The following is a 23,018-nucleotide window of genomic DNA, read 5'->3' on the forward strand; positions in this document are numbered from 1 at the left end:
GGTGGTCTTTCAAGGATGCCTTGTCTCACTCCAAAAAGGCACAGTCTCTGCTTTTGGGACAACTGTCCCCCCCATATTTTTCCAACCCCCTGGGGCCGGGGGGTCCTCACGAATGAACCCTCCTGGTTTTGAGGCACTGCCTCCCCCTAAATGCAGTCTGTGTCACAGGAACAACTGAGTCCATGGCTGCAAGAAAAAGTCCAGCCAAAAGGCCACTCCAAATCATCTCTCCCCATCCAATCATCTCCACAATCTCCGGGCCAAAGTCCTTATCTCATCTCATCTCTCATCTCCCTTCTTATTCAGCTTCGAGGAGGATTAGCATTTTCTGCAAGGCCCCAATCATGCAAGAAAGGGTTAAAAGTTTTCAGTCTCTGTCTGTCCTGGGACGAGATGATACTCCCACACGTGCTGCTGCTGCGGCCGGCCGCTCTCCCTCCCCCCTTCTCCTCCTGGCTGGCTGCCATCACATTCGGTGCCGCCGGCTCTCTCTCTCCGGGGGGGGGGGGGGGGGGGGGGGGGCTGGCTGCCCGATATCTCGATGTCTCTTGGGGCTCCGCCACCCTTCCATCCTTGAAAGCCCCCTCAACCCCCACCTCTGTCCAGGCCCCAGGCCTACCGCATGGCGGTCCCTCCCCCGCCCAGCAGCAGCGGGCCGGGCGGGGGAAGAGATCTGACCTCTTCGCCCGACGATGTCCAAAAGAGGAAGTGCCAGGGCAGTGCCTTGCTTTTAACCCCTGTGTATTCTCGGAGGTGTGTCCAAACCCCACTGGCTACACCAGGTGTCAGTATGAAACCCAAAACCTTCATTGGTTTGACCACAGCTTCCCAGAATTCCCACTCCTTCCTGGTCAAACCATGACATATGGCAATGGTCAAGGCTTGCAGTCATGAATAGGAGGTCATAGCTACTGCAGAGAATGAGTAGCTGTGGTGGGACAGGGAATCTCCCTGTGTGGTAGGAGGACACTGTTGAATGATCTCCATTAGAACAACTGGACTATCCTCATCCACTAAATAACAAAATGTCTGAAACAAACACAAATGCACATAAATTCCTTTAATCACCACATTTTTCTGAAATAGCATCACTACACTTTAATTTCAACTTTGATTTATTTTTCTTGATTTTGGTTTGGTTGTTTTTTTCTTTTTAAGGTGAATTATATCTGCATTATTTCTTAAATAAGCTACTGCTATTTTAAATCAAGCTACATTTCCTTCAGTGTTTTTAATTTTATAAATGGTGTGATCCAGACCTTTCTATAAAGCAAAGTAAGTCTTAAATAATTTAAGCATCTCTTTTCTGAAATGCATCCATTTCCTAGAAAATTTTTGTAAATTTCATGCCTTCTTGGGAAGGAAATAAAACAGAGGAAAGTATTTTATTATTCTATTCACAGTTTTATAAAAGCAGGAGAAAATGTGCAACAATAATTGTCTCCATTCCACTGCAGGCACATACTAAGAAAAATATGCAATTATGTGATTTGTCCTCTTCACATCCTTTCCAGCTCAAATGAAGCTAAAAATAAAACAAAAAAGGGGGACACATTTCTTATTCCAAATTGATGTGAAAGATGCTGTATTTGTAGTCAGTCTGAACACTGCTTGGCTTCAACTACCATTTCTCACAAAAAGTTGATGGCTTTAGTATAGACACCTGCTCTGACATTGAATTTGTCCTTTCCATGACTGGAGGACAGTTTACTCCAACTCTTCAGCAGTTGTGCCCCAAAGGCAGTGGACAAAATGGCAACAGCAAAAGCCAGGACTGAAAAAAGCTGGTACTGCCTGTAGGGAGTGGACTGAATGTGATGTTGCTGCTCTTACTGAAGGAAATGAGCTGTGATGCAAAGAGGATGTAACACAGTGTCAGTGACGCTGTAGTCTGCATGGCACGTGTTCTTCTGATAAAGCCCCACCATTCCTGTAAATTAAATTGGGAGCACACTTACACTATCATCCCTACAGACCTTCCCGGGTGTGTTAGTCAGAGAAACTTGGTGATGTACACCTTTACTTCACCTGATCCTATCAAGTTCCTTATCAGACAGAGGAGAATGAGTTGAAGGGAGTATGATCATGCTGAAATGCAAATTAGTTTTCCAACAAATAGTGCTACTTAGTATTTCTTTGCTCTGTCATAGGTGAAAGAGACAACAAGATACAGATGTGACAAACAGAACTAGGCCCAAATGGAAATAACTGGTCAGGCATTTCCATGAAGGCTGTCATGATGTGACTGAAGCGGGATCATGTTACTGTGTTGTACATCTCCAGCACTCCTGGGAATGGATGGAAGGTGACCAGCCCCTCCCACCCTCCAGCTCTGCACAGAGGATGCAGTCATATCTAGTCACTGACTTACCCAGATACAGAACTGCACTCCAGATTGTAAAATGCTTTTTTCTTGGGTAGGAGCAATGACTTTGTGCCTTGGTGTTCTCCTACTGAAAACACCTAAAAAGGTGTGAGGAGCAATGGCTGTGTCTGTGCTTGAGACTGAGCACACAAATTGTCCCCTGACACAGGACCTCACCCCAGAGAAGCTGTGTCTACCCTCAGCAGAGGGGGGCTGTGGCTGCACTTACAACATGTAAGACTGTACAAGTGCCATGTGAACACTTCCTAATGATCACATTAAATCAGGACAGAAATAAGTCAGGTTCCTGGGAAATTACAGAATCACAGAATCCTCAAGGTTGGAAGAGACCTTCAGGATCATACAGTGTAATCATTAACCCTAAATCACCTTTACACCATATCCCTAAATGACATATCCAGATGCCTTCGTGGACTTCCAGAAATGGTGACTCTGCCATCTTCCTGGGCAACTTTCTCCAATGCTTAACTACTCTCTCAGTGTCCAATCTGAACCTCACCTGGCTCAAGTTAAGGCCAGTTCTTCTCAAACTTGCAAGTGGGTCATGGCATAAAAGACTGACCTTCACCTCACTGTAACTTCCCTTCAGATAAATAACCTCTGCTTCTCCAGACTAAACAACCCCAGTTGCCTCAGCCTCTCCAGGACAGGTCCAAAATTTCAACAAGTGTCAGTGGTTTTCCAGGGCACAACCACTGAATGTCCTGGAGCAGGGAATCTAAATAGGAATTTGCTCCCCTCTGCTTTTAAGCAGCTTCCATGGAAAGGCTCCCTGGGCCTTTGCTAATCAGAACAGTTAAACCAGGTATCATTCAGACCAGCTACAGGGTAAATCCAAGAAAAAGCAGGCCACTTTGGCATCATGCAGGGTCTGCATACCACAAAACATGACTACAATCCAGAGCATTTACCCATGCTCACATTGCACACCTCAACTTTTTACACCAATAGATGTTTTTTGTCTTGTGCGATGCATATGAAGCTCTGAAATCCACATTTGGTTTAAAGCCCTCTTCAGTAACACTAAAATATAAATCAGTTTATAACTTTTTGCTCCAGGTGATCTAAAGCCTAATTATTCTGAGGTATTTGCTAACAGAAATTCAATAGGGTCTCACTGATGCCAGTGGAGTTATGCTGCCCCTCAATGAACATAAGCAGAAAGATGAGCAGGCTCGTGGTATTTCATAGCAGAGAGAGCTTGTATACTATCATGCTGTGTTATTTAGTATACTCCATCTGACCTCTAATGTCTGTTAACACATATGACTACTTATTTCCTGATGATTTTGGAAATCAAAGCTCAATTAAATCTAGGCTTTTGACTGATTTTTTTAGGTATTCTATCACAAAAGATAGAACAGCAAACAACACATTTCTAACATATAAACTAGCATATTCAAATCCCACCAGGTGAGGGTGCTCATCACTGGTTGCATTCCAAATCCTTACTGTGCCCAAAAAGCCTTCGTACAACAGGAAACAAATTCTGGTAGTGGTTGAAATGTCTTCCTTTTCTAAGCAGATACACCTTTTAGCATGCCCTTCATGACTTCATTTTATATCACCCTTCTATTTGGAATCTACAAGATCTATCAAAACCCCTAATATACTGCTAAACATAAACCAAAAGAAAATATATTCCTGCTAGAAATGACATAAATAATCAAAATTGAAAGATGACAAAATCAGTGCACTTACTATGTGTCGTGCTGCGAACACTCCATCAACTACTGCACAACAGAAGGCTGCCACTACACCAAAGCTGATAAACACAATGGAGGCCACCAGCTGAGAAGAGAAAAACATATTGAGTAATCTTTTCAGTATAATTCCTTAAATAAAACAATTACACTAGTTTTTCTAGTGTTCTGAAATGATGGTTCCTGCTGCTGTAACTCACTTTAGATCATGTGTCAGGATGACAGTCATACACTAATAAAAAGGCAGAAATTCTTGATGCTGAGTTGACAGCCCATCAAGCCTACTAGAAAAGTTTTAATCTTTCAAGAGAAAATTAGGCCAGCTGCAAGAGTTAAATTCAATGGTGATTTCTTCCAAATCAACTTACTTAATAAAACAGCAGTGCTTCCACAGGGACATAGTAAAAAGTCATCTTCCTGCTGGCTTACATAAATCTTTGGAGCTTTACTACACGGTAGTATTTCACATCAATAGATAAAGGCATCTGTAGTAAGTTAATAACTAGCCTGTGAATGATCAGAAATCCTTTATTATCCCAAATAGCTTATGCCACAACAAAATCAGAGATTCAGAGGACTGGTACCTGTGGAAGGGCTGGGGTGTGCTGCCTTGGCCCCCACCCTTGTTGGAGTTTCCAGCCTGGCCCTCAGTCTCAGAGTGGACAGAGCAGAGGACAGCAGAGCTCAGTGAGTGTCCCAGCTGCAGCACAGACAGCACAATGTCTTCATCAACCTACTAGCCATAGCTTCTGACCTCCTTCTACCTCCCAAACTGCTTCGTTCATTAAGCACTGTTCATTCTCTCTCCACAGGACTGCAGATGGTGCACAGCTGGAGCTCTGGCACAAGCTGTGGTGGTATGGAGGGCTTGGGGGAAAAGGCTGTGCAGGCTGGGCATGCTGAGCCCCTGCTCTCTGTGCTGCAGCTCTCACAGCAACTGCAGGGCTAGAACAACCCCAGACACCATGAGCTCCTGCCCAATTCACTCTGGAGAGAGCAGAGCACTTGGAAAGAATGTGGAATGCATCTCCACCAGGGACCAGTCAGTGTGCTGCTGGCACACACTTCTGGCTTCTTCTGAGGCCACATCTGAAGGGTGCAGTGCTGTGAGCCAGGTGAGACAAAGCCCTGAAAGACCAACTGTGCACTTGGCAAGGCACTCCCCTGGGTTTGCTAGCCCCTGTGCCATCAGATGAAGGAGAGAACCTGACAGTTCTTCCTCTCCCAGATTAGAGGATTTTGTGATGTTGGGGACTCTGCACCCTGAATTTGAAGGAGTGAGTTCCTGCAGATGAACCTAATATGCATTATCTGGCTGTGCTTTTTAATATAATGTAATGTATACTACTCATGTCTCTGGCATTTTCTCAGGCAAAGTCCCAAGAGGAACCCTTTGAAACATCCTATATGTTGATTTTCATTTAGAACAGTATTAAGTCATAGTTAATAACAACAGCAGATTTAAAAAAATTCTTGAAAACTGACAGAACAGCATTCATTTTTGATAGGGCACATGGAAAAGGGATTCAGTTAAGAATGTGGAACCTTTTTGTTAGTTACTAGTTATTAAATGCTCCTTCACAGCATGTATTCCTGAAATGCCCAGATACAGATTACAAAAATAGTATCCATAGAGTTCATATATCCTTTTGCCTATACAAAATCTGCATTACCTAGATGCCATTTTCAAAAATTTGTAAGGCATCACTAACTGACTTGGAAAATGGACTCTTTAGCTTATGTTAGGTTAAGAATAGTACAATGTGAATCCTCCCAGGGGATGAGGCATTGTTGATTTTCTCAAAAATATTTATATTGGGCAGGTAAGAAACTACAATCATACAAGCCCACAGCTTGGATGCACAAATCAAAGCAATATCACCCACATGGAGGTAAGAGCTCTTGGAGAGTTCACAAAAAGTACACTTAAAAGCAGAAGAATCACAATGCTTTCTGACACACTCCTTAAATCTCCCCTCAGCTCATGTCTCATACAATCAGAGATGAGCCAGCACTGACATAGGGATTGCTGTGGAATTGGAATCCTCAGCATGGGGAGAAAAGGGGCACACACAAATGTGGCTGAGGTAGATGGTACTGGCTGATCTTGGGAGCCTGCTGCATTCCCCCTGCAGCCAGCTCCCTCTTGCTGAAACCCTAGGAAAACACTGCTGGCTGCATCACACTTCAACCTCTGCTTCTCCAGAGTGGAAGGTCATGTCCCATGAATCTGGTTGTCTAAAGATCTTGGCATGTAATTCATCAGACTGAGAAGGCTGTGGACTCCTATCACTGCAGGGTAGAGGGCTGTGCTGCCCTGTGGCAGCTGCATTTGCTGTAGATCCTGGTCTCTTTATTTGAAAAAGCAGCAGTGTTTAAAAGTTCTGATTAAGTCATTATTGTCTGATACCTCTATCTTGTTTTTCAAGTCATAGCAGTCAATCAAATAATTAGTGGGCTAAGTCAGGTGTTTCCAAATTGCCTGAGCTCAAGATGAATTTACTGGAAGCTGACCTCAAGGTGGCTTTTCATTTCACACATGAACAATTTATTGATGATCTACAATCCCCAAACCAACATTTTCCACTCATTGAGATAGCTTAAATCACCTAATGAGTATGCTGGCCTTTCAGTTTCACCATATAGCCTTAGGAGACCACATAAAAAGGTGCAGTAAATCACAGTATAGAAAGGAGCTATAGAAAAAAGCTGGGGAGCTTTGCACTCCTCAGTCATGTTGGAGATCATCTATGCTTCCAAGGAATTGTGTGCAAGTCAAGGGTTTACAGCCAGAGCCTGCTGTTCCTATCCATAACTACTAGCAACTACTTCAGTGAGCAGTCCCTTCAGAATCCATTTCATTTCTTGACTGAAGTAATATTTATTGTGATGCCAAAGTGGCAGAACATGACACTGAGAGCTTTTTATGACTGAAACTGCCTTATATACATTTGAATGACAAAAGAAGTGACAGTACAAGGGCACCACTAAAAAATTCCTTAAAATAAAATTATAGATTTACATTTTCTCTCAAATCTCTCACTGCTTATTAAGAATGTGAAAAACATAAAAAACCAATTACAAAAGGAATTATTTCTGAAAATTGCCAGGACAACCAAATGAAGAGCTGTTGTAAATTCAAAAGCTAATTTTCCGGAGTAGTAGGTGATTGGTGGAGCAGTGAGTTCACAAGCCTAGGACTGTCTAGAAAGAGAAGAAATGCAGCTCATTTAAAGATAGAGAATGTTTGCTGACAGGTATAAGAAATAACACTTTAAAGAAAATAAATACTGATCCATCACATCATCTTATCTCCATTTTCAACAGCATTATGTTTTGTCAGGACAGCTATTCATTATTTATAGCAATATATTTGAACAGTTATTCAAGAAACAGTTTTGCTTTTGCTATTCCATTGATGTGCAGCCAGGCTTCTCTACAGCTTTTGCCATCAGAACAAGTTTACTCCTGGCTCTTGTATAGAATACAATAATCTGATTATTTACAAGGGAGACATAAAACCAGCTATTAAACACTGAAAACTGTAATGTGTGGGCCTAACAATCAAACTCAAAAGGCAGTTGTTTAACAGAGGGGTTTTAGCAAAAGGGAGAACAAAATGGCACACGGAATGAGGGAGTTTTGTACACGGTGTTAACTAAAGAGCTGTAATCTATCTTCAGCTGTGTCACAGAACTATGAAAACGCTCTAAAAAGTAAAACTAGTGAAAGGCTGGACTGCTAAATTCTTGCATACTGGCTTCTTTCAGAAAAGACTTGCAATTTTTTTCAGAATTTACCTGTCTTGGAGAACCTCCTGTCCTTCAGCAGGCATACAACACTACTGCCTGCACTATCACCCTCCTGCACAAATGAGAGTAGTGAAGGCAACAGGGGACACACAGTGGCCAGAGATGCTGGTCACAGACTCTTGTCCAGCTGCCAGAAATGCACCTGGCACAGGGAGTTGGCAGCTATGTATCCCACAAGGATTCCCCTAAGAGTTGGCCAGAGAGCAGAGCCAACAGGATGTTTGAGTTTGATGAGGCCAGCCCAGCTGCAGGCACACTCTCATGTACACACTGCACTCAAACATGCACCTCAGGTCCCGAGGCACACTCTGTGCTGAATGACACACTGATGGTGCCACATCCCTGGTGTGACACACACAGACCTGCAGCCAACATTTGCCAGCAGACCCACCCAAACCCACGTTGCTCCTCAGCAGAAGCACATGCTGGCTACAGGCTGGCACCTCTCTGGCTGTTTCCAACAGCCCTGTGGATACTTCTGGGAGCTAGCTACACTCTCAATTCTGGCACATCCCTGGTTTCCTCATCATTCTAATTTAGCCTCAACCTATCCTCAACCAAAGAGCACAACTTCTCAGGCAATGGCAGTCATTTCTAGCACCAGATGCTGCATGAGATGTTTCCTTCTCTTGATCTAGACCAAGCAGATCTGAGACTGAAAAATGCATGGATTTTTGTTCTCAAAATCACCTCAGTACTGGATGCAGGTTGCATTACATCTAACAGACTCACTTCCCTCATGCTAAATGGCTACTTCTGCATTGCACAGCCTCCAATGTCTCCAAGCACTGAGCTGTTCATCAAGCCTCCCTGGGATTCTTTTCCAGGCAGAGAAGGAATCAGAATTATCCTGACTGATGTAAATTGACAACCACTGCCACTCAATATTTTTTGCTCTACAAAGTCAAGTTTTTGCAAAAGGGGGTGTAAATGTTATGCCACAGATTTGTAAAGACCTTTTTTATTCCCACACAGGTTCAAGTATTTGGAAAAGAAATGCATGGGGCAGTTTGTTGTAGGCTGCCCCTAACATTATATTTCTCAAATTACAGTTTAATTCTGTGGTCGTTTTTACTGGTTGGATTTCCTCATGACCCTAAGATCAGAATTGTAGTTTTAAATAAATCTGCTGCACTTTTTCAATGCGGATGATGATGATGATGATGTAAGAGTAGAAGTTTACAAAAACTCATATCACAAATCCAAAACAGAGAATGATTTTTCACCCTGGTGCAACCAGGGAGCTGGAACAACCAATCTCAGCCAGGAGCTGCATCTGGTTACCATGGTACCTCAGCAGGTCTATAGATTAATGGCCTGCAAAATTAAGATAATTAAACTCTTTGCATTGCATTGTATTTCAGATGCTGCTGTCAACTAAGCACTGCCTGTCTTGTGAAATGGGCCTGTATGTAACTACTTTAATTGTGAATTAATTTTCTCTAATTTGGAATGCCCTTTCCTGCTGCTTCTCACACAACAGCCAATTCTTTTTCCTGCCCTTAGGACAGATGTTTTGCTGCTGTGATGAAAATGAAGCACAAGCAAGACTCCTACACTTTTCGCAACTGAGATAATTAGGAGGTTTCTCACTAACCAGGTAATATGCTCCACAATTTATGGCCTGACAACATACTCTTTCCATAGACTGGTTCTTAAATAATGGCATGGCTGTAATTGAGGCTCTGCTGGAGGGTTGTCACACCACAGGAGATGGGATCACATCATGTTCATTATTCATTAATGCCAACTCCAGTCATAGCTGTGCACTGGTTACAATCACAAGAATTCATAATGGTGAAAGACTTTCATGACTGCCCAAACTATGTATTCCAGTTCCTAAAGGAACCCTACAAAAATCTGGAGAGGGACTTTTGATATGGGCCATGTAGTAAGAGGACAAGGGGGAATGGCTTCAAACTGAAAAAGGGAAAATTTAGACTGGGTATTAGGAAGGAATTCCTTACTGTGAAGGTGGTGAGGCACTGGAATAGGTTGCCCAGAAAACCTGTGGATGTCACATCCCTGGAACTGTCCAAGGCCAGGCTGGATGGGTTTGAGCAACTTGGCCTAGCAGAAGGTATGCCTGTCCATGGCAGGGGGGCTGGAACTAGGTGATCTTTTCAAGGTCCTTCCCAACCTGACCCATCCTGTGATTCTATGATTGTGTTGTCATATGTTTAGATTGTCTCATCATTAGATCAAGTGACCAAGTTAGAAACCTATGGCCTTTTCACAGTATTATCACTGTTGAATTCAGCAAGTCCAGTCATATTGTTCAATATTATCAGCAAAACCAAAGATCTTCCATTCAGATTTCCTTCCCTCTCTCTGTTGTAAATAGCACCTCAAGGTATAGACTTGAGCCTGTGTGATTGCTTGCTCACTGCCAACTCAAAGGGCATCTTCTACTCCAATCCTTTGGTTCCCTGCTGTCCAGCCCTTTCTCCTGCTCTCTGTCCCAAAGGGCTGCATCCCTTCATCCCAGCTCCTGTGCCCACCCAAACACACAGAAAGCCAGTGAAATTCACTCCACAGGCAGAAACTATTGATTCCCTCAAATTAGTTAAATCAGAAGACTGCAGAGAGAGATGAGCACTAGATTCAGTGCAAATGAGAAGGTGACACCATGTAGCCATGACAGAAGGGAAGGAGGCAGAAGTGCTGACAGCAACTAATAGATTGTTTCACCTGTTTCATGTAATTTACAGTCCTAGGGATTATCAAAGTAAAAGCTAGGTTTTAGCTGTAATGAATAAATCATAAGGACTGGGGTTATTTTGTTGTTTGTGGTCAAGGAGACTTTTGTTTTACTGCCTATGAAGAAGTCTGCTGTTTCCCAGTATCGTGTCAGGTATAATTAGGAAAAATAGCAACATGAAAAGGCCAGTTGGTTTAACACAGGCAGGAGAAAAGTCCCATGAGACATTTAAGCAACCTCACATGCATAAAAAGGTCTAATTAATTAGATAAACAAAGGGGAAAGAATACAGAAACCACATGAGAGGTATAAATTATTACGCCAAAGAGAAAGAACAAGATCAAAATCCACTTTCAAAATCAAAGTGGCATTTTCGTTTGGAAAATTTATCTTTTTTTTCCCCCTTCCCCACATCCTGAAGGGCAAAATTGTGAAAGGCAGGATTTGCAATATCTTTTGTTGTACCTTAGGTAGTCAGAGTTAATTTTTATCAGACATAGGCATGTAAAAAATTAGGCACATTGCTTTCTCTTTTTCTTTTCCAGTGGTACTGTTGCTCAACTTTTGTAGATATTTCAATATTTTGGCTACACACAATGGCAAGGGACTGTAGAAGTATCCAAGGATGGGAAATGTGCAGCAGGGTGACTGAGCAGTTCTGGCCCTCCCCCAGCCCAAGCAGGTTTATGCAGCACAGCTGAGTAAGGAAAGAAAGGGTGTAGGAAAATGTTCCTCACTCAGGGTCACCAAATGTGATGGTGTTTGCAGGGGTTCCAGGACAAGGGAAGAGATGAGAATCTTGACTCCATGTTTCAGAAGACTGATTTATTATTATATATATTATATTAAAATAAAATTATATACTGTGTTTTGCGGAGATAAACAAAACTCTGCAACTTTTGTGAAAGTTGTAAAGCTGGTATGTTTATTACAGTGCTGGAGGCATGTGGGAATCGTTCTCTTGAAATGACATGTGTACCTTTGGGAACTCTAGATCTCTTATATCTCCCTCTCAAATACATATGCATGCAATTTCACAATAGGTTCATACATATTCATTCTACTGATTTCGGTGACACTTGCTACTAATTCTTCAGAAGGAACTCCAGGGTCCGGTTGCCCTGTTCTGTCTGCCCCCCTCTCCCACCTTTATCTCTTGTCTTTGGCTGAAGCAGTCCCTCCAAGCACAGGCCCTTCAAGAGAACAGGCAGTCACACTGAACAGCAAGCTACAGACTTAACTCAAAGATGTACATTCTACTTAAATCAAAATATATTTCTATCTGGGAAAATTTCCACTCTGCCTCAATTAAACTATACTAAAAGCATAGAAGAAAGGTTTTAATCAGAAGGCTAGCAAGGAATAGAAAGGAAAGGAATGATAATAAAATCTTGTGACTGCTCACAGCCTCGACACAGGTGGTTGTCATTGGTCATCAAGTAAAAACAACTTCACATGCTGGGTAAACAATTCTCCAAATCACATTCCAAAGCAGCAAGGCATGGAGAAGCTGAAGATTCTCAGCTTCTCAGGAGAAAAGATCCTAATGAAAGGATTTTCCATAAAATATGTCTGTGACAAAAGGGAGCACAGGTCCTTAGCCTGCTTACTCCAGCTCCTAAAGGCACACACAGACATCTTTAGGACAGGGACTACTTTACCGATCAGAAGAACAGACTGCTCAAGTTGCTGGGAACTTTCCTTGTGCCACTTGCTGTGGCAGCTTGTTATGGAGATAAGGGAATTGAGCATCTGAGCACACTCACACAGACCTGGGGTTGTGTGATGGCTGTGTGGGGTCCCACGGCAGGAGGGCTCACCCAGGGCAGGAGGGATCACCCATGGCAGGAGGGCTCACCCAGGGCAGGAGGGATCACCCAGCCAGCTTTGCTTGCTATTTCCCTTTAGGGCATGAAAGCCCATAGTTCAAAACTATCTCTAGAAAAGTAGCATGGAAACATTTTGCCTTAACATTGTACTGTCCAAATAAAAGCTTGTATGCTAGTTCTAATAGTTCCCTGATCTAGGTCTCGGTTGTTTTCACCCTCTAGAAATGTTGTCTTGAGCATTAATCCTTAACTTATGCCAAGGCATTTGCTTTACTCTTTCTATAATTCATCTTGTCTTTTTTTCTAACTTGAAGAACACATGAAGACACAGTTTCTGTGAAAAACATTATATGAAATAAAGACAAATTTTCATATATTTTTGTCTTCAAGCAATGAAAGACTGGTAGGAATTCAATCAATAGCCATTACGAAATATGAAACAAAATTACTGGGAAAGGTTACCTGATTAATACATTCTTTCTTCTCTCATAATCTAATATCAGCTACAAAACCAGACTTAAAATAGCTAGGAAATTATTTCAAATTGTTTTAGCAAAGCAAATCTTTACTAGAATGACCAATCTACAGAATAAAAACCTATATCAAGAAGCTTCTGTGCACTTAAGAATTTGAAACTGGAGTCACCATTACATTGCAATCAGAGAATGAATATGATTTATGTGTAAATGAACACATATTAAATTCATGCTAATTCATTCACTGATGAGTAAAATGCTCATCTTGATTCAGTTAAAAATGCCACCACTGATGATGCACTATCAAGTCTCCTGGGATTTTGGTGGAATCTGATACTTCACTGGAGTCCAACAGATATTATTAAAACAATTTTCAAAAAAATGAAACAGAACTTGCTTTACATTTTCTAAGACAAGAAAGAGAAGGAAACAAAAAAAAGGAATTTTTTTTCCTGGTGCAGGGTTAACTTTATTATCCATAGTGCTCTTTTCAGCCTTCACAACATCTTAGAACCACAGATCATCCTGGTAACCATTACTGCAGTTCCTGATTTCTTTCTAGCAGCAGCACATCTCAGCTTCACTCAACTCATTCAAACAGCACTGCTGTATTTTGTCCCAAGTCTGAATTGATCCAACCCCCCTACTGGCTGACCTTCTCTACTTCAAGGAGGTGCACTGCATATGCCCTGCTCCTGTGTTTTCATTCCTTTTAGAGAGATTTTTTTAAAATAGCTGCTGAGATTTTTTTAAAATAGCTGCTCTACTTTTCTTCTATCCCATTAAATCGGGTGTGTGATCAGCCCCCTTTCCTCTGTTTCAGACTCCTATTGTTATGTAGGGCAGCACTGGGGCTTCTCAGGGCAGTTCAGTCTAGTGTGCTTTTCCAGATAGTGACACTCTCTGGCCACCCTTACACAGAAAAGAGAAAAAAAAATTCATCTTGATTCACAGCTGGAGAAATGCTAATGGTTTTGGAACCAGTTTAATCAAGTCTTAATCCAGTAGGCGCTTCAAACTGGTAAGAATTCCCCTTTGCAAGCATCAACAAAAGCACTTAGATAAGAACAGTTAAAAATTATTACCCACTTAGGGACATCAAATTCACTCTAAAAGAAAAAGATAAACACAGCATTAAAGGAAAGGGAACAAAAGTGAAACAAATTTAGATTCACTGATTAACAGTGCTGACATTATAGGAATTCATCACATATTTTTTTTTATGGATGCTCTTTTATTGCTTAAGCTGGAACAAGGTCATTTCATCACTTAAACAGCTGTTCTGGGTGGTATGAGAACAATAACCCAAAATTATATAGCATACCATGTGTCATAAAAGTTTATGCTTCCTGATAAAAAACGGTGGAATTTACATAGATCGAGACTGTCCGAGCTGACTGTTTGAGCAGCAAGAACTGTTTTTACACCAAAGTCTCTGTTTTGACAAATCCTCTTTCCCTGAACAGTAATTGCATGCACACATACTCTTTATAGAAATACATTAATTATGAGGTTTTTTGGTGGTGAAATTCTACCTGCAGGGTCTGGAAGATTGTATCTGTCCGTCAGGGATGTCGGCTATTTAATTTGCGCTAATTCTTCCACAAGAGGTTCAGAAACTGCCTGTCCTTTCCACAGGGCACAGCCCACCTCACCTTCTTCACCATGCACACACCAGAAATGCACAGCCCACCTCACCTTCTTCACCATGCACACACCAGAAATTCGATTCCTTACTGACACTTTCTATCCCGTGCTCCTGCTTGCTAGGAAGAGTAATTGACATCTTCATTGTTCCACAAACACATTTCATGGGTCATCAGGTTTACTTTTGTTTTCAGCTGTGTGACAGAAATGCTTTCATTACATAAACAGCACAAGAAAACAAACTGGCAGTTAAGAATGCCCTATTATGCCCTTAATCCTGTGTGCTGTTCCCAAGCAAGATCTGAAAGGAACCACATCCCAAAAGACTGCCATTTAATAAGATAGAGAACTTAAACTGACTTTGTGGCTTGAGTCTCTGACTCTAAAGAATGGTGACAGCCTTTAAAGACTTCAGTATTGGAAATAAGCTCTGGTGGTGGAGAGACATTTTCATTCATACAGGTATGCATCTTTCTGTTTCTATAAAATTTAAGCTTTCAGAAGCAAACTAAAGTAATTCTGGTTGCCAAGGAAGCTCTCCAAATAGAAACCAAAGAATCTCTTTCAAAATTTCTCCTTTTGTAACCAACATTCCACTTCTGTCTTCCAGAGAGGTGAGAAACCTGAGGTGGGTAAGACCTGAGACTGGTACAACCAGTGGACCAGCAGAGGGCTGTGTGGGAGGGAAGAATGCAGTGCTGGGCTGCAGGTGGAGGTACTTGGTGGCATCTCCAGCTGTGTCAGACACAGCCCTGATGATGGAGCACAAAGATTGCTACACACCTGACTGTGCTTCCCATTACAGCTTTGCCAGATGAAACAGCCTGGCACACATATCTATGAAGAGTGTAAAAAGCACTTTGCAAAATAAAGACATAATGTCAGTGGCACAGTGGCATAGACTTCTTTGTCATTATTACAGGTATTTTCCAGGACATGTCAGCTATAAATTCATAAATGTACATGTGTGAGCATATATTACAGGTTAGGTATTACATGGTTATAATTTCATAATAGATTTCTATATTAAAATATTTATATATAAATAAATATTTGCATGTCTAGCTGATGAATCTGTGCTGATAAATCTGAAAGCATACACATGTAGACATTTAATATGAAATGCCAATCCATAAGGAACTAGATCAGGGAAGAGCTGAAACACTTCCCACACTTCCTTTCATAAATTGCACAGTGAAAGCATCTATTTTTGAGTCTTTGAACTTCAAAATTCTCCGACACTGTTGGGAAATTTATGCTATCTATCTTCAGGCATTTAACTCACTGACAACCCTTAGATGATGGTTTCACACCACAGTGAGTTGATATAACAGATTATTCCTGGCAAAAGGGACAAGTCTTGTTCCCTCCTTCCACAGATTCCTCTCCACCCTTACCCATGCAGTCCCACCAGTTAACTTGTGCTGTGTCTGATGCTCACTTGGCTGTGAACCTTTTCCCTCACTTAACCAGTGCAGAGTATTTTTAGCCAGGGCAGGGCAGGGCAGAGGAGCAGAAGGAGTCAGCAAGATAGAGGAAGGAGCAAAGGAAGGAAGATAAAAGAGCTCTTTGTGTCAGTGGGTATTTACATTTATTATAAATTGGAAATCCTCACATTAAGTGCACAAGGTCAAAGAACTGCATAAAGAAATCCAAAGTATTTTACTTGGTCTTTATTCATGGACTATATAACACTAATAATAGAAAAATGTCTCTCATAATATTATACTATTAGAAACAACTTTTCCACTTCTTTACATTTTACTTGCCCACAGAATTTTCTTCTTTTAATTTTACTTGTCTTCATTTTGGAAGGTGCTTTCATACCCACCAATATATCACCTATCCTCCTCCTCTACAGCTGAAATAACTTAGCCTTCAAAACATTTCCAGTTATTCATCTCACTTCTACTCCTGTTTTTGTGGAATATTTTCCTGCATTACAGGGAATAACACAGATTTCCCAGACCTACCATGGATAGACCACATTCCAAATCCCTTCTAAAAAGGGTTAAAAGGGGCCTCAATGCTGATTCCTGCACAATAAGGCAGCTAATACCCAAGACTTCACCATGCTTATGGGCCATCTACACTTAGGCTGGTCTGTTCTTAACTAGAAATGAGACAGAATTCTAGTATGATATCTTCTGTAATATACTCAATATTATAGAAGAGAAATATAATTGTCACTTAACACAGGATTTTTCTTACCACACTTTAGCTAACTACAACTCCAGAATGTAGTGTAAACCACCCTTCAAGGTCTCTTCCAGAACCTAAGGAGAGAACAAGATGCCTCTGAAGAGCACCTCATCACAGTCTTGAAGAGCTAGTCAGGAGAGCAGGAAGATATTCTCAAAGAATAAGCTACTTGAAGTTATCAGCTAATAAGATGCTGTTATATTTTGAAAAAATGCAGATTCATAAAGAGGAGCCACTCGAGCTCATTCAAGTGTCAGTGTCAGCCTATTCTGATTATCTTTATACAAATCTTGTCTGTTTCTGAAATATGCAGTTAGATCACACCACAAAACCTAGCACACACTTATGCCTGAAAAGGCATCAGTCTTTTCCATTTCAATAATTTCAAAGGTGCTAAACGAGAGAAGGATAATTACTAATTTCTTCCATTCTTAATGTTTTTACCTCAGCATTAATTGTTTTTCTCTGAACTGTGTGAAATATGAGCATACAGAAAATCAACACTGAAAGAAAGAAGTGCTGTTAACTTTGTCAGAAACTCCTAAACCAGGAGACAAATAATACCTTGGTAATTACAAAGATTACTTTTACATGGTCTGCATTTCCCCTGCAATAGGAAAGGCTTCTTCCATTTATTTGCAAAGGAACATCAAAGATAGCCTCAGGGGATCTGCAGAATTTCAGTGGTCTTTCTTTATCAAAACAAGCTGCTTTAATTAGCCTAATATGTGATATGAAATCAATCAGTAATTAGTATCTTTGATCAAAATCTGCACTAAAGCTCAATTCTTCAGAATGTTTGATTTGCAAACAGCAAATGAAACAACATGTTTGAACAGAGCTAATTAGGTGTATATATAGCAGTATTTTTGGGGGGTGTATATATTAATAACCATCACCTTTACATAAAATGCCCAGTGGGCATTTTCTGATGGGTATAATTCATAAGATATATTGGTTTTGAAAAAAGTGAAAGAGGTTTGCCTCTTCTGAAGGCTGGCTCACACATGTACCTGCTTCAAAAAATCCTCTATTCTGAAACAGAGGTAAAGTCCAGGGTTAAGAAAATAATCAGAGATTATACTAAAATCCTACCTCACACAATGTCAATGCAGGACAGGGATGCTTGCACTGTAAGGGAAGTCTATCAACTGAAAACAGAAGAGAAAATTATTGCTTTGTTTCTCCAACTTCAGCTATAGCGTCTTTTCAACACTTCATTCGAAATCTAACTCTTGTTGGGAAGCAAGCATATTAAGGGACCTAAACTTAGCATCCCTTGAAAAGCCTGAATAAATAGCTTTGCCTTTTCTGTCTGTGTGCAGAGCTCCATGTTTGTACCTTCCTCATGTTTCCAAATTCTGCTTTGTTGGAAGATTTGCCTCCATTTCTCTGAACAAGTCAAGGACCAGGCTGAGTACTAGATTTATATGTGAGTATATCCTAGACATGTCAGGGAGAAAATGAAATGTTTTAGCATGAAGAATACATGAAGAAGCCTCAGCAGTGGATGACTTTGGGTGTCAGACCTGCATCACACAGCTGCTTCCGCCCTAATAACCAAGATTTGTGATTACTCACCATCTCATGAGGGGTCACTCCTGCTCCAATGACCCCTCCCCATCCTCCCTGTGTCCTTTTTTCTCCTGTACCTCCTCCCAAGCCCTTCCTGCCTGCTCTCTCCCACAGCTGTGCTGCTCTCATTGTAGCTCCCACAGCCCTAGTGAGGGCTCTTGCAGGCAGCACTGTGATACTGCAAACATTCAAACCCTGGCAGCTATGATGCTGCTCTTGAACCTCCCCATGGCTCTTGAAGGCACCACAGCTTCAGGGTGCTCATTTTCAGCCTTGCAAACACTATGGCTGGGGGAGGCTGGCACTGGAGAGAAGTGTGAGCGGAAGCTGTGAGCCATTGCTCGGTTTATGCATAGGCTTAGCTAAAACTGCACGCATGGTGTCACATCGACATTGCACATTCAGGGAGCGATTCATTTCTGGGTGCAAGCTCGTGCCACCTCCTCAGAAAATATGGATTTTCTGAGCAGAAATCTCTTACAGCTCTCCCTCAGCATTACTCACTGCTCTCAGCTCAACTCTATTGCCAGGAGCCCCCTGCATACCCAGTCTTCCCCACTCCTGTATGTAATTTCAGCATCTCACTTCCTAACTGGAAATACTTTGTACTGTAATGTGAGGAGATGGCAAGCAAGGAAACAAGCAAGAACACTTCACGTCTTACAATCAAATCCATTTGATTTGGGCAGTATCATGTTTTTCACTCAGTGTGCCTTTGAAATGAAACAACACCCAGCTACGCACTGCCCTTCAATCCATAACCTGCTTTGCAGAGTGCAAGAGAGACACAAAGGAACAGTGACACATTATGCTTGAAATGCCTTCTGTTTGCCAGTTAGAAGCATCCCAAATCAGTGCAAATCTTCAGTCAAAGGGAAATTTTGTTCTGCTGCTGCCAAGCTTTGCATATCAGAGCCAAGCACAAATGCTAAGAGCTGAAGTGAAATCATGCTAGTCAATGAGGCAGAGCCTGCTTCTTCAAGCAGCAGTTCCTTTGAAATAAGGGTTATACCTTGGTCAGCACATTGAACTCCCACTGCAGGCTCTGGGATGCCAAGAAGGAGGTCAAAGAAGTGCAACATTATTAATGTCATGTTTTAAGAACAGACCATTGTCCACTCTGCCTAACTGTACTTTTGTTCTTTCTCAAACTCCACGCTCATCAGTTACTGAATGCTGGGATTTTGCTGTATTGGTTCTGCTAATCATTATATATTTTATGTTGCATTTAGCATTTCATCAACCATGAAAGAACCTGGACTTAAAATGGACAGATCACAGTGAAATAGAACTTCAAGACAAAAAGAGAAATAGATTTAAGTAGAATGGTCAATTTAAAATAGACTTTTTCCCCTAGTGCAACTGACTTTGCATTCATTTTCAATTTAAATAACAAATAAAAAATGAAGTAATGAGTCATTACAGGGGCCAGATAACTGTCAGAGCTACACTGGGTTAAATTCAAATTATACTGCAGTAACTGCTGAAAGGTAGTCTAGTTAAAATAGAACAAACTGAGTAAGCAATTTCTTTTCCTTTCCACTCCCTTTTGTCCTGCTGCAATGCATATAGTTCTTAGGTATAGGTGTATAACATTTATTCTACATTTCCTTGCTTACTTTCAATCTTTATAATGATGACTGCAAATTTATTAAAGCTGCCCTAAACCCTTCCAAACAAATATTCTCAGTTATGTCCCAAGGAGTAGCTACTGCCTTCCATTGTAAACCCTTTCAATGTCATTTCCAAAACTTTTTAAACCATCTGCTCAGCCTCAGCAAAGACAGTGTTAAAAGACTCACTGTGGATGGCTCTCAAGGCAAGATGCATAATTAAACTTTCTAGGTATTGTCATAGTCTACTCCCCAGAAATCCAATCTTCCAACAGCCAAATCATCTGTAAATGTTATAATCAGGAAGCAGTTTTCCTTGTTCCATGCTGGGAAATGCAAACAGGCACTAATCCCAAGCATACTGGACACTTATGTCTCCACAGTCCCTGTGTAAATGACACAACATGTCAAGGAATACATACTTTAACTGCTGCTTTGCCACCTTTTGGCTTTTCAGACATTTTACTTTTGCTAAGGACAGAAGCATAGAAAACCACAAGGCAGATTAGAAGAAAAGTGAAAAACCAAACAACCCTAAAATATTATGCCTGTTAGTAAGGTAGTATGAATGCTGTGGAAGGTAAAGCTATTTTCATCTGCCCAGCACTGAGCCTGCAACTTGGAACCTGCTGCTCACCCTGGTCTCTGATGTAGAAACCAGGAGCATTAGTTCTTAATTAAGCTGTTTTGTTAGTAGCAAAATCAGTGACACCTGACCTACTGCAGATTTTTGTCTCACAGGTCATGTCCCATTTGGATTCTCTACTTTTAAATAGTGGTGAGCTGATATTGCAGCCTTTACCACTGTGGAGGAACTAAGTCACAATTCTCTCTTCTACCCACTTGAGAATTTTCAAGAAACTTGATGGAATTGTACACCTTTGAAGTTTCTACCTCCCTCCCAAATTTGCTTGAAATATGGACAACATGTTCAAAAAATGGAAGAGAGAACAGAAAAAGAAGAGACAAATATCACAGCTTTATAAATATCATTTCTTTGTGAAACCCAGCTAGAAACAGAAGTTAAAAGCAAGGGAATTCTTGCAAATACACTACTACAAATACACACTTACAGGTAATGCAAAAAAAGAGTGATATACTATGAAGGAGTGATATTATGACTATTTGTAAGTAAAGTAGTTACTTATTAGTAAAATGCAAGCTAAGTCCATCAGTTCCTCCTCTGAGCTTAACACCACTCTTGATTTATACCACAGAAAACTCTGCATTATGAAATTAATCATATTTCATGATGCTTGGCTATAACCAGTCTACTGTGAAGTGCCCATTGGACATGCTGTTATTCAACCAAGATTGTTATTTTTTGCAAAGAGCGAAAGTAAATTGTTAAGAATTTCTACAAATTCCTTCCTCCTTCTTACACCCTTCTTTACCCAAATGCCCCAAAGACTTTCTATGATTTCCTCATACAAATAAAAGCAAAGTATTTGGGAAGCCAAGCTAAATTTACAAACAAATCACACAGCATCTCAGATCCTGTCTGACATAGCCAGGCAGTCTTAACAGCAAGAGCTCTGGATTTTTTTCCTTCTATTTAACAAATATTGTTTCAGGAAAGTGTTCCTGACAAACTTCTGGGACAGGATGAGATCATCTGCTAGGGTGGAGCTGTTCATGTCACTTGTTGCTGCTCAAATTGCTATTTTGCTCTCTTCCCATCTTTTTCCCAGTTAGATGGTCCTGGCCAAGCTCTGGCACTTAAGTGATTTTGCCCTCAGTCAATTCAACTCACTAAACCAGCAGGAAAGTAAATTCAGCACTACAAAGTAAGCTGCTTTTGTTTTGCCTTGTATAAAAGAACTTACTGGCCCATTCATGCTTCTCTAAAGCTTCTCAGAAGTGGTGACACAAATAACTAACACTTTGAGGCTGAAGCAGTTTTAAGTCAACTGGAAATCTCTGCTTTTCATATTTAATACAATCTGATACAGAAAAAAAGAAAAATTAAATTAAATTAAAATGTAATTAAACATTAAAATTAATGTTACTTACTATTTGTCTTCTGTTTTCTACCAGGTAGATGCCAACAATCCCTAGGAAAGATCCAAAGCCAAGCTAAGGCAAAGAACAAAACCAACAGAAAAGCATGAGGTCAGCTTATCTGGACAACATACCAACACACACAGTGATATCTTAGCTAATGCACCACACAGATGGGGTAAATGGGGTGGTCAAGGGAAAAGGTGGAAGTTACTGTTGGACATAAATCATATCATGCAATGGGAAATGGCCAGGACTGCAGATCTTTCATAGCTCAGTGCAAAATTTGTCATGCAGAAACAGAAGTCTGTACAGACATGCATCTATAACCTGACTACTGTTACCATTGTCATGTAGTTTTACACACTGTAAAGCAAAAAACTAAGTAAAGTAGGAAAAAAAACCATTTACATTTAGTCCACACATCATAATTTTGCAAAGCTTGAGGCAATTGCAGACAGTTTTTTCTCAAAAAATTAATGTGTTCCCCAAAGTTCAAACCCTTGGAATTATACCTGTTTGATTTTAATGATTAGACACTATCACACAACCCAGAAAAAATCCTTGCTACAATGCTAAAAGGACCAGTACAGTCAGCTGCTAAAAGAACCAGTACAGCCACAGGAGGGAGAGAGAGGGGAGGAAGGGACACTGAAGTAAGCTGGCCTTAATGTTCCAGTGTTGCTTCAGCATTGGGATGGTAGGAAAAGTCTCCTCCTTACAATGGGCCCATGAAGGTTTGGAGCAGTAGAAACTCCTTGGATTCCCAGTTCCAGCCCCACTCTGTAATAAGGCCTCTGAACCCAGCTCAGAGCCTCTCCTCCAAGCACAAATGAAGTTTTTAAGGACTACACGTCCCAGCCAAGGGCTTGGGCAATGCCCGTAAATTCCTGGCTGTTCCGCACAGCTGCTCACAGCAGAAAGCAAATCCCTGCAAGCACTTTGCCTGCTCGGTATCACCAGAGGAATCTGTCACTCGCTTTCAGGAAAGCCACTGTACGGAAAGAAGATTTGCTCTTGAGTGCTTTGGGAAATTTATGTGAAAGGGAGGCACAAGGACTAAGAGCAGAGAC

General features: G+C 41.1%; 1 protein-coding gene across 3 annotated transcripts in view; it reads right to left on the minus strand.

The window, feature by feature from the left end:
* TMEM255B (transmembrane protein 255B) overlaps positions 1–23,018 on the minus strand; it is a 69,756-nt gene that overhangs the window by 35,590 nt on the left and 11,148 nt on the right. The window contains exons 3-4 of one of the 3 annotated variants that reach the window (XM_005487992.4): positions 21,958–22,020; positions 4,088–4,177 (exon numbers count right to left, since the gene is read on the minus strand). In XM_005487992.4, the coding sequence (XP_005488049.2) occupies positions 4,088–4,177; positions 21,958–22,020 (153 nt within the window). The remainder of the gene's footprint in view (positions 1–4,087; positions 4,178–21,957; positions 22,021–23,018) is intronic. The other 2 variants (XM_074535909.1, XM_026794049.2) reach the window with 2 other exon arrangements.

This window comes from Zonotrichia albicollis, chromosome 2 (assembly GCF_047830755.1).
Source record: "Zonotrichia albicollis isolate bZonAlb1 chromosome 2, bZonAlb1.hap1, whole genome shotgun sequence".
Classification (NCBI taxonomy): domain Eukaryota; kingdom Metazoa; phylum Chordata; class Aves; order Passeriformes; family Passerellidae; genus Zonotrichia; species Zonotrichia albicollis.